This window comes from Sus scrofa, chromosome 13, assembly GCF_054392235.1.
Source record: "Sus scrofa isolate SSC_HxYL_T2T_F1_AM1 chromosome 13, Sscrofa_HxYL_maternal_Yorkshire_Landrace_v2.0, whole genome shotgun sequence".
NCBI classification, from domain to species: domain Eukaryota; kingdom Metazoa; phylum Chordata; class Mammalia; order Artiodactyla; family Suidae; genus Sus; species Sus scrofa.
This window is the reverse complement of record NC_139395.1, coordinates 146,357,054-146,369,929: the sequence shown is the minus strand read 5'-3', so window position 1 is coordinate 146,369,929 and position 12,876 is coordinate 146,357,054. Positions and strand designations below refer to the sequence as shown.

Sequence of the window (12,876 nt, the reverse complement as noted above, 5' to 3'; positions counted from 1 at the left end):
GGCCTCCCGCCCGCGGACGCCCGACAATAGCGCCAGGGGTAGGGAGCTGCGCGGGCCCGGAAACTTTTTCCTTTCGTCTCCGCCGCCGCCGGCTCCCGGGACGGGAACTGGACACGCCCATCGCTAGCTCGCGGTCTGTGCGCTCGGCCTGGGGCCGCCACGGCAGAGCCGAACCAAAGAAGGGGGCGTGGGGTGGCAGCGCCGAGGACTGCGGGCGGCCGAGGAGGCTGCGCGCGGGTTCCTGGCCACGCGAAGGCGCGGGCACTGGGCGGGGTGGAGCCGAGCCAGCCATGGGGGAGGCGCCCAGCCCCGCGCCCGCGCTCTGGAACTGGGACTACCTGGACCGCTGCTTCGCCCGCCACCGCGTCTGCATCTCCTTCGGCCTGTGGATCTGCTCCTCCTCCTGCTGGATCGCCGCCCACGCGCTGTAATGGCAACCGGGACCGGGAGGCGCCGAGGAGGGGGCCGGGGAGGCCGCGGGGGTAGACTGGGGCGCTGCACCCTGCTAACTTGGAAACCTAGAGGGAAGGGGCCACATAGGGAGGATGCCGGAGGCAGCACAATTCCGGGATCAAAATGAACATTTTGCCGTAGACTGAAGTCAGATACTTCTTTCCTGAGTCCACGCACAGGGAAGCTGGGCTGGGAGCCAGCAGAAGGAGGCTGGGTGGTGCAGTGGACGGAGACTGGGTTCTATTGTCAGCTTTTCCTCCACTGACTGGCGGTGTGAGCTGGGCCAGCCGTAAAATCCCTGGGCCTCTTTTTCCTCATGCAAACGGGGATAGTAACTCACAGGACGGCTGAGAGGATTTAGTGAGTTAGTCCTGGTAAAGGTTTTAGTAAGTGCTCATTAGACAGCATTATTATAGCTCCAGCTCTGCCACCAACCCTTGGCAGAGGGCAAGGACATCGGACAAGTTTCTCAATGTTTCTGGCCTCAGTTTGCCCAAGGTTGTCTTAGCTGAGAAGGGGGTAGCGACTATCTGATTCTGGCCACAGACTTTGCCCTGGTCTGTCCAACACCTGCAGTGGTTTGGCCAGATGGTTACTGTAACCGAGCTTCTAAGGGTGAGGTCTGGCTAAGGATGGCCTCTAGGTCTTCTGCCACCCTGTGCAAGCTCCAGGGACAGTGCCACCCACGTATTCCCTGGCAGGGGAGGACTAGCCCTGGCTCACCTTGGGCATTAACTTACCTTTTGCCATACGCCTCAGTTTTTTCCTTTCAGATAGGAGCATTGAAATGAATTTTTTTTTTGTCTGGTCGGTCAAGGAATGATTGGGAACTTTTGAGAACCCAGTAGCCTTCTGTCCTCACCCATTAGTCCCAAGGCTAGATGGTTCTAATGATATGGAGTGAGTACCACCTTGTGGTTAAAGGAGATGGAACCAGAGCTGCAATCATGCCTCTGTTTCTCCATAGAAATGCAGCAGGGAAACATCTAGAACAAACTATTTCTTTTTTGGTCTTTTGTTAGGGCTGCACCCGCGGCATATGGAAATTCCCAGGCTAAGGGTCAAATCAGGGCTGTAGCCGATGGCCTACACCACAGCCATAGCAATGCAGGATCCGAGCCACGTCTGCAACCTACACCACGGCTCATGGCAATGCTGGATCCTTAACCCACTGAGCAAGGCCACGGATCGAACCTGCATCCCCATGGATACTAGTCAGATACATTTCCCTAGTCACGACGGAAACTCCTAGAACAAAGTCTTTCTGATCAGTGATGCTGACAGAGAGCTGTCTGGCTCCTTCCAGCCTGTGCAACCATCCTGCGCTTGTTCCTGGGTGTCTGTGGGTGGAAAGCAGGCAGTAAGGGAGAGAAGCCAGCAGTTGGGGGTGCTAGAGAGTGGTCAGCCCAAAGTGACATGACATCTTGGGGGAGCTTTGCTCTTCTGGTGTGTGAAGAACATGCCCCCCCAAATGAAATCAACTTGGACGTGGCTGGCAGAAGAAGCCACGCCCCCTCACTGCACAGATGGATGAGGAGGATTTCATTTTAATTTCAAAGAAACAAGTTGCCTTTTTAATTTAGGCAATTAACTCTGCTCTGCAATTAAACTGCAGTGATTGGGTGACTTTTATAACCCTCCGGTTTCCTTTCAACAAATAAAAGCTGACAGCTAATTTGTCAACACTGGGTGGTGGGTGTTGAGGCAAACTTGAGGCAGCCAGGTTTGTAGGAGGAAAGGAATTCCTCACTTGAGGTCTGGCCCCTGCCATGGGCTTCTTTCTTTTTCCATCTGTAAACTGTGGTCAAAAACACCTGCTGAGGAGTTCCCGTTGTGGTGCAGCGGAAACGAATCCGACTAGGAACCATGAGGTTGCAGATTCGACCCCTGGCCTTGCTCAGTGGGTTAAGGATCTGGCGTAGGCTGGCGGCTACAGCTCCTATTCAATCCCTAGGCTGGGAACCTCCATATGCTGAGGATGCAGCCCTAAAGATAAAAAAAAAAAAAAAGACATGTGCTGAATATCTGGGGAAGAAAATGATTCACAAGGACGAAAAGTCACAATTACCCATTCAGATACCTGCTTTGGGAACCCAAACTCACATCTCTGTGTTCTGTCTATACCTTTGTCTGTCCCACAGGCTTCTCTATCTGAGATGTGGGAGGAAACCCGGCCAGGACCAGTCGGCTCTGTGTGCTGCGTGCTGCCTCCTGACCAGCCTGTGTGACACCATAGGTGCGATTCTGGCCAAACAGCTCACAATCCAGGTGTGTTGTGCTCACAGGTGCCAGCGGCAGGCAAGGCACATTTTCAGCTCAGAGCCTGTGCCCTTGCTGGTCTTTCTGCTCCTCCAATACCCACATGGTTCGATGCTTACCTCCTTTCATATCTTTGCTCAAAAATCACCTTCTTGGGAATTCCCATTGTGGCTCAGCAGTGATGAACGCGACTAGTATCCACAAGGACACAGGTTTGATTCCTGGCCCTGCTCAGTGGGTTAAGGATCCAGCATTGCCGTGAACTATGGTGTAGGTCACAGACGTTGCTCAGGTCTGGTGTTGCTGTGACTGTGGTGTAGGCCGGCAGCTGTAGCTCCAATTTGACCCCTAGCCTTGGAACCTCCATATGCTGAGGATGCAGCCCTAAAAAAAAAAAAAGACGAAAAAAACTCTATCACCTTCTTGACAAACCCTCCCTGACTACCTGTTTCTTTTTCGGTTTTTTAATCTTTTTTTTTTTTTTTTGAACACTTGTTTAAAATTGTGCCCGGCCTCTACTAGGTGCTCCAGACCCTCTCATCCTGTTTTTCCCCTAATATATCATCAACTTATTTATGTTTATTGCTTAATGCATGTTAACCCCTACAAGAATATCAGCTCCATAAAGGCAAACATTTTTGAGTCACTACTGTATCCGCATCACTTAAAACAGCAGCTGACACATAGTAGATGCCCAATAAACAGGGATTGTTGCTATTACAGTTTTTAGAGCCTGGGGCCCAGCCCCAGCTCATGCAGGGGTGTCTGAATCCTTTCCTAGATGGTGATGTGGGCTTTGGAGCAAGTGAGAAGCAGTTTCAAGTCTTTTCCAAAGTCTAGGCCTGCAAACAGATCTGTGTAGAAGGGGCCTGTCCTGAAACGCACATGCTAAGGAGAATCCGTGATCCTGGCCTTGTGCTGCCCAGTGAAGGAAGACAGCCCCGTGGACAGACACAGATTTGGGGAGCTCTAGACCTGGCTTTGAGCAGCAGTCTCACAGAAGCAAATCATCTTTCATTTCAGGAGCCCATTCTCATTAACTGATAGAAGGAAATGAGGCTCAGCTCAAGCGCAATAATAATAGCTGATATTTATTAAATATTTAACTATGTATTTGGCAGTAAGGGCTTTTCCTGTATTAACTCATTTAATCCTCAAATCATCCTATGACATGGGCGCTTTCATTATCCCTGTTTTACACAGATGGAAACTGAGGCAGAGAGAGGTTCAATAACCTCTCTAAAGTCATCCTCTAGGGGTTCCCATTGTGGCTCAGTGGGTTAAGAACCTGACATAGCATCTGTGAGGATGAGGGTTCCATCCCTGGCCTTGCTCAGTGGGTTAAAGTTAAGGATCCGGTGTTGCCATGAGCTAGCCTGGGAACCTCCATATGCCACAGGTTCGGCCCTAAAAAAAAGGACAAAAGACAAAAAAAAAAAAAAAAAAAAAAAGCACTAAGTCCAGTGGACCCTTGAACAACATGGGTTTGAACTGTGTGTCCATTTACGTGTGGGTTTTTTCAGTAAATACACACTACAGCACTACATGATCCATGGATGCGAAACCATGGCTACAGAGGCCCAACTGTAAAGTTATGCTCAGAATTTCCACTGCAAGAGAAATGGCACCCCAACCCCCACATTGTTTAGGTGTCAACAATACTGTCAGTAGCTGGTGCATTTGTGGGTAGGTGTATTTTATTTTCTCCCAGTGGCTGGCCTATGCACTTTCCATGTATTGGCTCATATAATCTATTTAATAAGGAGGGAGGTGCTGTTATTATTCCTGCTTTACAGATGAGGAAACTGAGGCCCAGAGAGGTTCAGTGGCCAGGCCACAGTTGCACAACAGAGACCACACCGTACAGTGGAGGGCTTGGGGGACTGGGTTCTTGTCCCATCTCTGTGACGGGTGTCTGCATAATGGGATGGGTCACTTAAGCACCCCATCTCCTCATCAGTCACATGGAGCTGATAATCAGCCTTTCTTGCTTGGAGGTTGTCCTGGCAGCCCAACATCAGTGGAACACATGTGGTGGAAGAGATCCAGAATGAGACATGCTGTAGTTGCTGAAAGATGTCTGAACACTTAGGCTGTCTTTCCTTTGCTCCTAGGTCTTCACAGGAGCCTACCTGGCAGCTATTGACCTGGTGAATTTTGTGTCCATTCTCTTCCCAGTCTGCGGCTCTGGATTCAAGTCTAATTCAGGTGAGTGTGCTGCTGTCTGTTCCTGTCTTCATCCATCCATTCATTTCATTTTTCAGCGCACCATAGGCTCCTGCCAGGCATAGATAGTGGGCGAGCTCCCTGGCCTCAGCCAGCCCTGGGAGACAGAGCCTTAAATGGTAATTCGTGCTGCTCGTGAGGGGGGTGTGGGCACATGGTGGGCCACCAGAGGAGCGGAGAGGGTGCAGGCATCAGGGAAGAATGTGACTTTGGAATTGGGACCCCAGGGAAAGGCATTCCAGGTGGAAAGCAGCACAAGCAGAGGCCAGGAAGAGGGAGCCTGCAGGGCTTCAGGGATGAGCCGTGATACTCACTGTGCCTGTCTCGGGGCTCCAAGCAAAGTCCCACCACTTCCGGAAATGGGTGCCCAGAATGGACCTGGGCCGCCTCGGGCAGAACGGGGGCTGGAAGTGACTCAGATGGAGTGAGTAGCCTTGAGTATGTGGAATTGGGATGTTCCTGAGAAGGGGCAGCTGCATGCTCAGACCTTTGTCCCAAAAGGAAATGCTTGCCTCAGGGAGTAACATACGACGCCCTCGGCTGCTCGATGTTACCCAGAGGAGGAGGGTGCTTCTTAGAGCTGTCTCGCTCTGTGCCAGGCGGGCTCTGGTGTAGATTATACAACTGCCAGGGCACAGTGGCTGCCCTCAGGGCTCCAGTCTAGGACGAGCGACACTGTGCACACAGATGCATGCGATACAGGAAAGTGTTGCCCTGCCTCTCCACTATGAGAGGACTGAGAATGGGGAAGAGCACTGGGAGGGGGTGGGGGTGGGGGCTGGGATATAGGATGGGGGGATTGGGATGCACAACCACATGCCCTTAAAGGGTGGGGAGGGTCTGGCTTATGGAGCCATGTGGGCGTCCGTCCTGCCCTCAGGGCTGGGCCAGTGCCAGTTCTTCCCACGCGGTTCTCTGTTAAGTTCCAGATCCCGGGCACCCTGTGGGATTTTGGTGTCTTGCAGGTGGGGGCTCCCGGGAGAGGAAGAGGAGGCAGCGGCTCAGGGCCAGTGTGTTTGCCCTGGTCCTGCCGCTGAGCCTGGGCCCAGGCTGGGCAGTGTGGGCCGTGGTCCCGAAGGCTTCAGGCCCCATCCCCGGGCCGCAGCGGAGGCTCCTGGGAAGCCTGATACAGGTGAGGCCAAGCCTGCTCAGAGGCATGTGATGTGGGGGAATGCAGGCCCCTCCCCTCCTTACGGTCCCAACAGATGCCCTGGGGATGGGAGGTCAGGGTTAGGCCTTGTTGGGAAGAACCTTCTAGAAGCAGAAGAGGATGGGCCTGGGGCGCACGGGCATCTCCTCAGGTGCTGAGGGCATCACTGTTCCCTCAGGACAACACTGAAATCCTCGGCTACCTGCTGGGCATCATCGCAGCCTTCGGCTCCTGGGCTTCCCGGATGCCTGCACTCTCCAGAATCGTGAGGCTGGGGCTGGGAGTCTGGGTCCCCCTGGCAGGTCGTAGGGCATCTGGGAGCCTCCTCCCAGCTCCAGGTCACTGGGTAGAGAGGTGGTGTCACTGTGTGTTTGTGTGTACATGTGCACACGTGCACACGGACAGGGGACAGCAGTGGGCAGGCGACCCCAGGCCTCAGGGGGGTTCCTGAGGCTGATGGGGAGAGTGTCCTGTGTTCTTTCCATTTATTTTTATTTTTATTTTATTTTTTATTATTCAACGAATTTATCACATTTGTAGTTGTATAATGATTATCACAACCCAATTTCACAGGATTTCCATCCCACAGCCCAAGCACATCCCCCCTCCACCCCCCTCTTTCCATTTCTTGTAGCAAATGAAAAGCAGGAGCTCAGAAAAGAGCCCCTGAGTTTGGATGGACAGGCTTCCCATTAAGGAATGACAAGGTTTTAGATTTTTAAGAATCAGTCGGCTCCTGGGGTCTGTGTATCCGAGATGGTTGGCAGATATTTTCTAGGCATCTGGGGTGAGGGAAGCCCTGCATTGGCCGGTCCCATGGGGGAAACAGACGTGACTCGAGATGCCCTGTCTGCTCTCGGAGAGCTCACCGTCTCACAGAAGACACAGAAATGGAAAGCAGGATCTTTGAATGCTCTAAGAAAGATAATCAGATGTTTGGGGTTTTGGAAGAGGGAAAGAAGCCTCGTACGTTATTCAAATGGGTGAGGGTGGAAACTGTTCCCCCTGCGAGGCGCTGGGTGCTGGGGAGGGTTAGGCTGGCAAGGAAGGCAGGGCGGGGTCTGAGGGGGCAGAGGCGAGGGGAAGGCACTGGGGGCAGAGGGGAGCACAGGAAAGGCCCCCCGAGGCAGGCGAGCACCTGCAGACGAGCCACGTATTATGGACGCGTGAAAATGGCCAGGCCTGACCCTGGAAATGTGGCAGCCCATCCTTCAGTCCTAAAACAATCACTTGCTGGAGGTCCCTCGTAGCTCAGGGGGTTAAGGATCCAGTGTTGCCACTGCTGTGGCTCAGGTTCAATCCCTGGCCAGGAACTTCTGCATGCCATGGGTGCAGCCAAAAAACAGTCACTTGCCCAAGAGCACTGCAGTTTAATAGCAATTCCAGAAGAACAGGACTTAGGGGTGGCACTTAGGACTGACTTAGTTGATCATTTGTACGAGCTGCAGCCAGAAACCGCACAGGACACAGGGCCACATCAACTAAGGTACTATCTCCAGATGAGGGGAGGGGAGAAAGGGGCGCACAGCACTCCATTCAGCCACCCCTGGGATTCGTCTCCAGAGTGGCCAGGGGGCTGGGAAGTCGAGTCACAGGAAGACCTTTGAAGGAGCTGTTGCAGCGCTCTGACCACCTGTGTGACTGTCTCCATGGCTGCCCTAACAAAGTAGCACACACTTTGAAAAACAAACATACTGTCTGACCAGGGGTCTGCTATCAAAGTGTCAGCAGGGCCACGCTCCCTCTGAAGGCACTAGGGAAAGATGTGTTCCAGTCCCCTCTCCAAGCTCTGGTAGCTCCTAGGCTGGTGGCAACACAGCTCCACAATTTGGGTGGGGTTCTCCCTGTGTGTCTGTCTTCACAGGCCCTCCCTCCATAGGCTCCTGTGTCTGACTTTCCCCTTTTTATAAGGACACAGTTGGGAGTTCCCATTGTGGCTTAGAGGGTTAAGAACCTGACTTGACTGGTCTCAGTGAGGATATGGGCTCAATCCCTAGCCTCGCTCAGTGGGTTATGCATTCAGCATTGCCTATGGGGTAGGTCGCAGATGCAGTTTGAATCCTGCATGGCTGTGGCTGTGGCCTAGGCCAGGCAGCTGTACCTCCGATTTGAGCCCTAGCCTGGGAACGTCCCTCCGTGTGCCACAGGTGTGGCCTTAAAAAGGACACAGTCATTTTGGATTACGGCCCACCCTAATGATCTCAGTTTAACCTCATCATCTACAAAGACTCTGTTTCCAAATAGGGGCTCATCACTAGCTCTGAGGGTTGAGACTCCAGCATCTTTCAGGGGCGATACAATTCAACCCATAAAACCATCCCCTAACATAGCCCTAGGCCAGCCCCACCTCTGCGTCCCTCCCTCTGCTCCATTTTCTTCATAGCTTTAATCACAGCCTGAAATTAGCTCCTTTAGTTATTTACCAGGGTGCTGCTTGGTCCCCCAGCAGAGCATCAGCCCTGGGAGAGCAGGGGCTTCTCTGTTCTATTTCCCACTGTGTTCCAGGTGCTTGGGGTCTGCCCGTGGTAGGTGCCAGCAGACACTTCTTTAAAAAAAAAAATTATTTTTAATTAATTAATTTGTTTTTAGGACCTTACCCGTGGCACATGGAGGTTCCCAGGCTATGGGTCGAATCAGAGCTATAGCTGTCGGTCTATGCCAAAGCCACAGCAATGACAGATCCAAGCCACTCTGCAACCTACACCACAGCTCACAGCAATGTTGGATCCTTAACCCACTGAGCAAGGCCAGGGATCGAACCCGCATCCGCATGGTTACTTGTTTCCGCTGAGCCATGATGGGAACTCCTGGCAGACATGTCTTAATGAGTGACTGTATATGGCCTAGAAAGAAAGGAAGCTTATCGATGCAGGAAACAGAGGGCTATCTTGGGGCAGAAAGAACAGCCTTGTTCTTTGCAATCTCGGAGAACAGAACCAGGCCTGAGGCTGAAACCAATAACCAAGAGGTTCCCGGACAGGCTGTTTCCCATCCAGTGCAAGGACGACCTCCATGGGTGAGACATTTGGCCCAGGGCCTGGTGTGTTGAGAGTATGCAGTATAATTACTCCTGCCTTATGAGGTAGTGGGCTCCTTGTCACTAGAGGCATTCAAGCCTGATGGCCCCTTGGCAAGAAGATAGAATGAGATTGCACTGGGGCTGAGCTGGGCAATTCTGGAGGAGCTGCCAGCCCTGAATGTCTCTGGTCCCATGGATAAGAGCCCAGAGCTGGATTCCCTCATTAGGGAGAAAGCCAGTAGAGATGGGGTGCTATGGGGAGCTGATCCAGAACAGCTTCCGACCCTGGATCCCCCAGGAGTCACTCCTAATTTACCCCTGGTGGGGACGCTGAGGAGCAGCCTGGCTGGGTGGTTTTGGTGGGAGAAGTTTCCATTTTTCCAGGAACTCCAAGAGTCCTTGAATGAAACAAGGGGTGTGAAGCATTGTGCTGACAACACCAGGAATCATGGTTGCTACAGGTGCACCTGAGGCATGGCCACTTCCAGCCCCCAGCATGGATTTGCCAGGTCGTCAGCCTTCTATCCTGACCTGCTGGACAGGCCCACGTGTGCTGGAGAAAATCTTGCCACGTCTGGAGTCACCAGGCCAGTTTCAGCCTTTAAGTGGTGATGCCTGTAGCACCTACTATGTATCCAGCCAATAGAACCCTCTAGGTGCTGGTACAGACCCTGAGAAGAGCTTGAGTTGTGAGTCAGGGGGCACCAGGCACAGGGTGGCACGGGAGTGAGAGCACAGGGCTCCCCCAGCTTGGCCTCATCCAGAGGCAAAAGGCCCAGGTCCCAGCCTGGCCCTGCAAGTCACCTCCCCAATGTCCTCTGTAAAATGGGGGTAGATGGGCTAGAGGACCCCAAAGACTTCTCGCCCTAGCGGTGCTGCCTGGACTGTGTGAGGTGGAGAGGCCCAGTGGGAAGGGGTGTTGCTCCAGCAGCCCAGGTGAAACCATCCTCCCTGACCGGGAGCCGTCTATTCAGGGGGTGCAGTCTACAAACAGGGAGGCCCGGGAACAAAACTTGAAGAAATGCAGAGGGAGATGTGATTGAGAGTTTAAATTAAAGTGGAGAAAATAGGAGTTCCCATTGTGGCTCAGTGGATTAAGAATCCAACTAGGATCCATGAGGATGTGGATTCAATCCCTGGCCTCGCTCAGTGGGTTAAGGATCCGACATTGCTGTGAGCTGTGGTGTAGGTTGCAGAGAGGCTTGGATCGGTCATTGCTGTGGCTGTGGGGTAGGCTGGCGGCCACAGCTCTGATTCGACCCCTAGCCTAGGAACCTCCACATGCCACGGATGTGGCCCTAAAAAAAAAAAAAAAAAAAAAAAAAAAAAGATGTTGCATATGTTTTCTTTTTAAAAAACCAATATTTCCATTACTCATTCTCCAAAAATATCCCCTTGGCCCCCAAATCTCTGGAGTGTTATCTTGAATTCTCCTGACTTTTCTGTCTGGCCTAGTTCAGAATCGGTGGTCCCAGGAAGAGAAGGGTCAGGCCTGGAATCTCCATAATTCTATCTCCCTCACACTCTCTCTGCTCACATTCACGAGCTCCTGCCAGGACACTGAGATGACAAGGACCTTAGCTCTGCTCCCGGGAACCCTCTGTCTGTTGGGCAGATAGATGTGTAAGGCACTAAGTCCTGATCAGAGTGAAAGGCACTCGTAGAGGGATATGTCTGATGCGAGGGACCCAGAAGAGGGAGTTAGTTGCTCCTCTTAGGGTAGAGGTGGTAAATGGTGATTTGCCAGGGTTAAGTTTAAGCTGGGTTCTGAGGGATGAATAGGAGTTCACCAGACAAAGGAAGCAGCTTGATGCCTGACAGAAGTAGCACTCTTGGGTACTGGCCATAGGCAGAGGGCTTCTCCTCTGATCCTCTTTGTCACTAAGGAGCCTGGGCTTAGAATCAGCTCTCTGGGAGCTGGGGGGTGGCAGTGTTCCTCCCGGCCCAGCCCCCTCCTCTCTCTGCCCAGTGCCGGGGTAAGACATTTCCCTCCATCCACCTGTGGACCCGGCTCCTGTCGGCGCTGGCTGGCCTCCTCTACGCCTCGGCCATCGTGGCCCATGACCGGCAGCCTGAGTACCTGCTGCGGGCCACGCCCTGGTTCCTGACCTCCCTGGGCCGTGCGGCGCTGGACCTTGCTGTATCCACCCCAGGCCCCGGGGCTCGGTGCCTGTGTCTCATCTCCTCCCTGCCCCTCCAGGCCTTCCCCCCCTCTTGCTAGAAGGCATTCATTCCCGATAGCCAGGGTGGTGGTTCGAACCCCGGGGTAGGCGGGCACAATTTCCATGTGCAATTTGTGGACTTGTTTTGTTTCTTCCATAAGAAGAAATCTCTCTTGACTGGAGCTCTGTGAAACAGCGGAGGGGACGGTGAAACTTCTGGCCCAGAAGAGCCAGGCTCCAGGCTCAGTGCTGCTCCCCACCTGGGCTGTCCTGCCTCCGTGAACCCCTTCCCCCCTTTGCCTTCTCCTTTCTCACAGGCTGGGAGGAGCTTGGCAGGCGGACCTGCTGTTCAGAGATGAACATCGCTTTCTGTTCTCTTTGGTGCTGGAGCCCAGGGGGATGGAGGGGCGGGAGCTGGGGAAACAGAGAAAAGCTGACAAGGGCTGTCCTTCCTCTGATCACTGAGCCCCCTTCTGATCCCAGGGGGGTGTTGCCTGATATGCTGACACCCCAGTGACCTTGATGTGAAGGCCTCAAGGGCAAGCTAAGCTCAGACAGTGGCGGGTGGACAGTGGGTAACAGCTGTGCTGTGTAGGGAGGGGGTGGTGGTGAAGAACCTGTGGATTTTTTTTTTTTCTCTTTTTTTCTTTTTTAGGGCCACGCCCATGGCATATGGAGATTCCCAGACTAGGGGTCTAATCGGAGCTGTAGCCACCGGCCTACACCACAGCCACAGCAATGCCAGATCCGAGCTTAGTCTGGGGTTTACACCACAGCTTATGGCAACGCTGGATCCTTAACCCGCTGAGTGAGGCCAGTGATCAAACCTGCACCTTCATCGTTCGTAGTTGGATTCATTTCCACTGCGCCATGACAGGAACTCTGAAGAACCTGTGGCTTTAGCATAAATAGTCCAGAAATGGATTTTCTCACGCACCGTTTGAGTTTGTTTGGGCCGCTGTATGTAACATCTTGTCACAAACTTGATGGCTTAAACAAAGGGTATTTATTCTCTCAGCAGTGGAGGCTGGAAGCCTGAAATCCAGGCAGGGGCCTCTGTCTCCAGAGGCTCTGGGGAGAATCTTTTCCTGCCTCTTCCAGCTTCTGGTGGCTCCTGGTGTACTTGACTCCTGGCAGCATCAATTTAATTTGTCTCCATCTTCACCCGGCCTTCTTCCATTTCTGGATCTCTGTGTGTCTTCTCTTCTTACGAGGTTTCTGCCATGGGGTTTGGGGTGCACCTAATCCATTACAACTCATTATATCAGCAAAGGCCCTGTTTCCCAAAAAGGTGACATTCTGAGCTTCCCGATGGATATGAATTTGGGGAGGACATTATTCAATGCACTGTGAACGCTGCCCCTGTAATCAAAGGAAGGTGTCTTTCAAAATCCTTTTGTTTATCAAATGTTTACTAAGTGCTTGTTAGACGTGGTGTCTGGCTGGGCGCTGGGCCCTGAAGAGGGCGGGGGATGAGAACTAGAGAGAGTGGGACCCAGCCCTGTCCTCAGATGTGCTTGAGTCTGTTGTGTGACCGACCTGGCAGGATGATCTGGGGAGGGAGAGAGCCAGCCCAGGGCGGAGCCCTCGGGGGAGGGGGGAAGGCA

The 12,876-nt window shown here is 53.0% G+C and overlaps 1 protein-coding gene across 24 annotated transcripts in view; it reads left to right on the top strand.

Annotated features, from left to right (window-relative positions):
* TMEM44 (transmembrane protein 44) overlaps positions 1–12,876 on the top strand; it is a 34,939-nt gene continuing 22,063 nt past the window's right edge. For 9 of the 24 annotated variants that reach the window (XR_014824557.1, XR_014824556.1, XR_014824558.1 and 6 more), the window contains exons 1-6: positions 1–427; positions 2,595–2,721; positions 4,827–4,920; positions 5,904–6,070; positions 6,267–6,353; positions 11,077–11,247. Coding sequence is in view for 17 of the 24 variants with exons in the window: in XM_021070072.2 (XP_020925731.1) it covers positions 291–427; positions 2,595–2,721; positions 4,827–4,920; positions 5,904–6,070; positions 6,267–6,353; positions 11,077–11,247 (783 nt within the window). In the remaining 7 variants the exon portion in view is untranslated. Of the gene's footprint in view, positions 428–2,594; positions 2,722–4,826; positions 4,921–5,903; positions 6,071–6,266; positions 9,105–9,419; positions 9,739–10,296; positions 11,248–12,876 lie in introns of those variants that run through there. The other 15 variants (XM_084990732.1, XM_084990731.1, XM_005670082.4 and 12 more) reach the window with 10 other exon arrangements.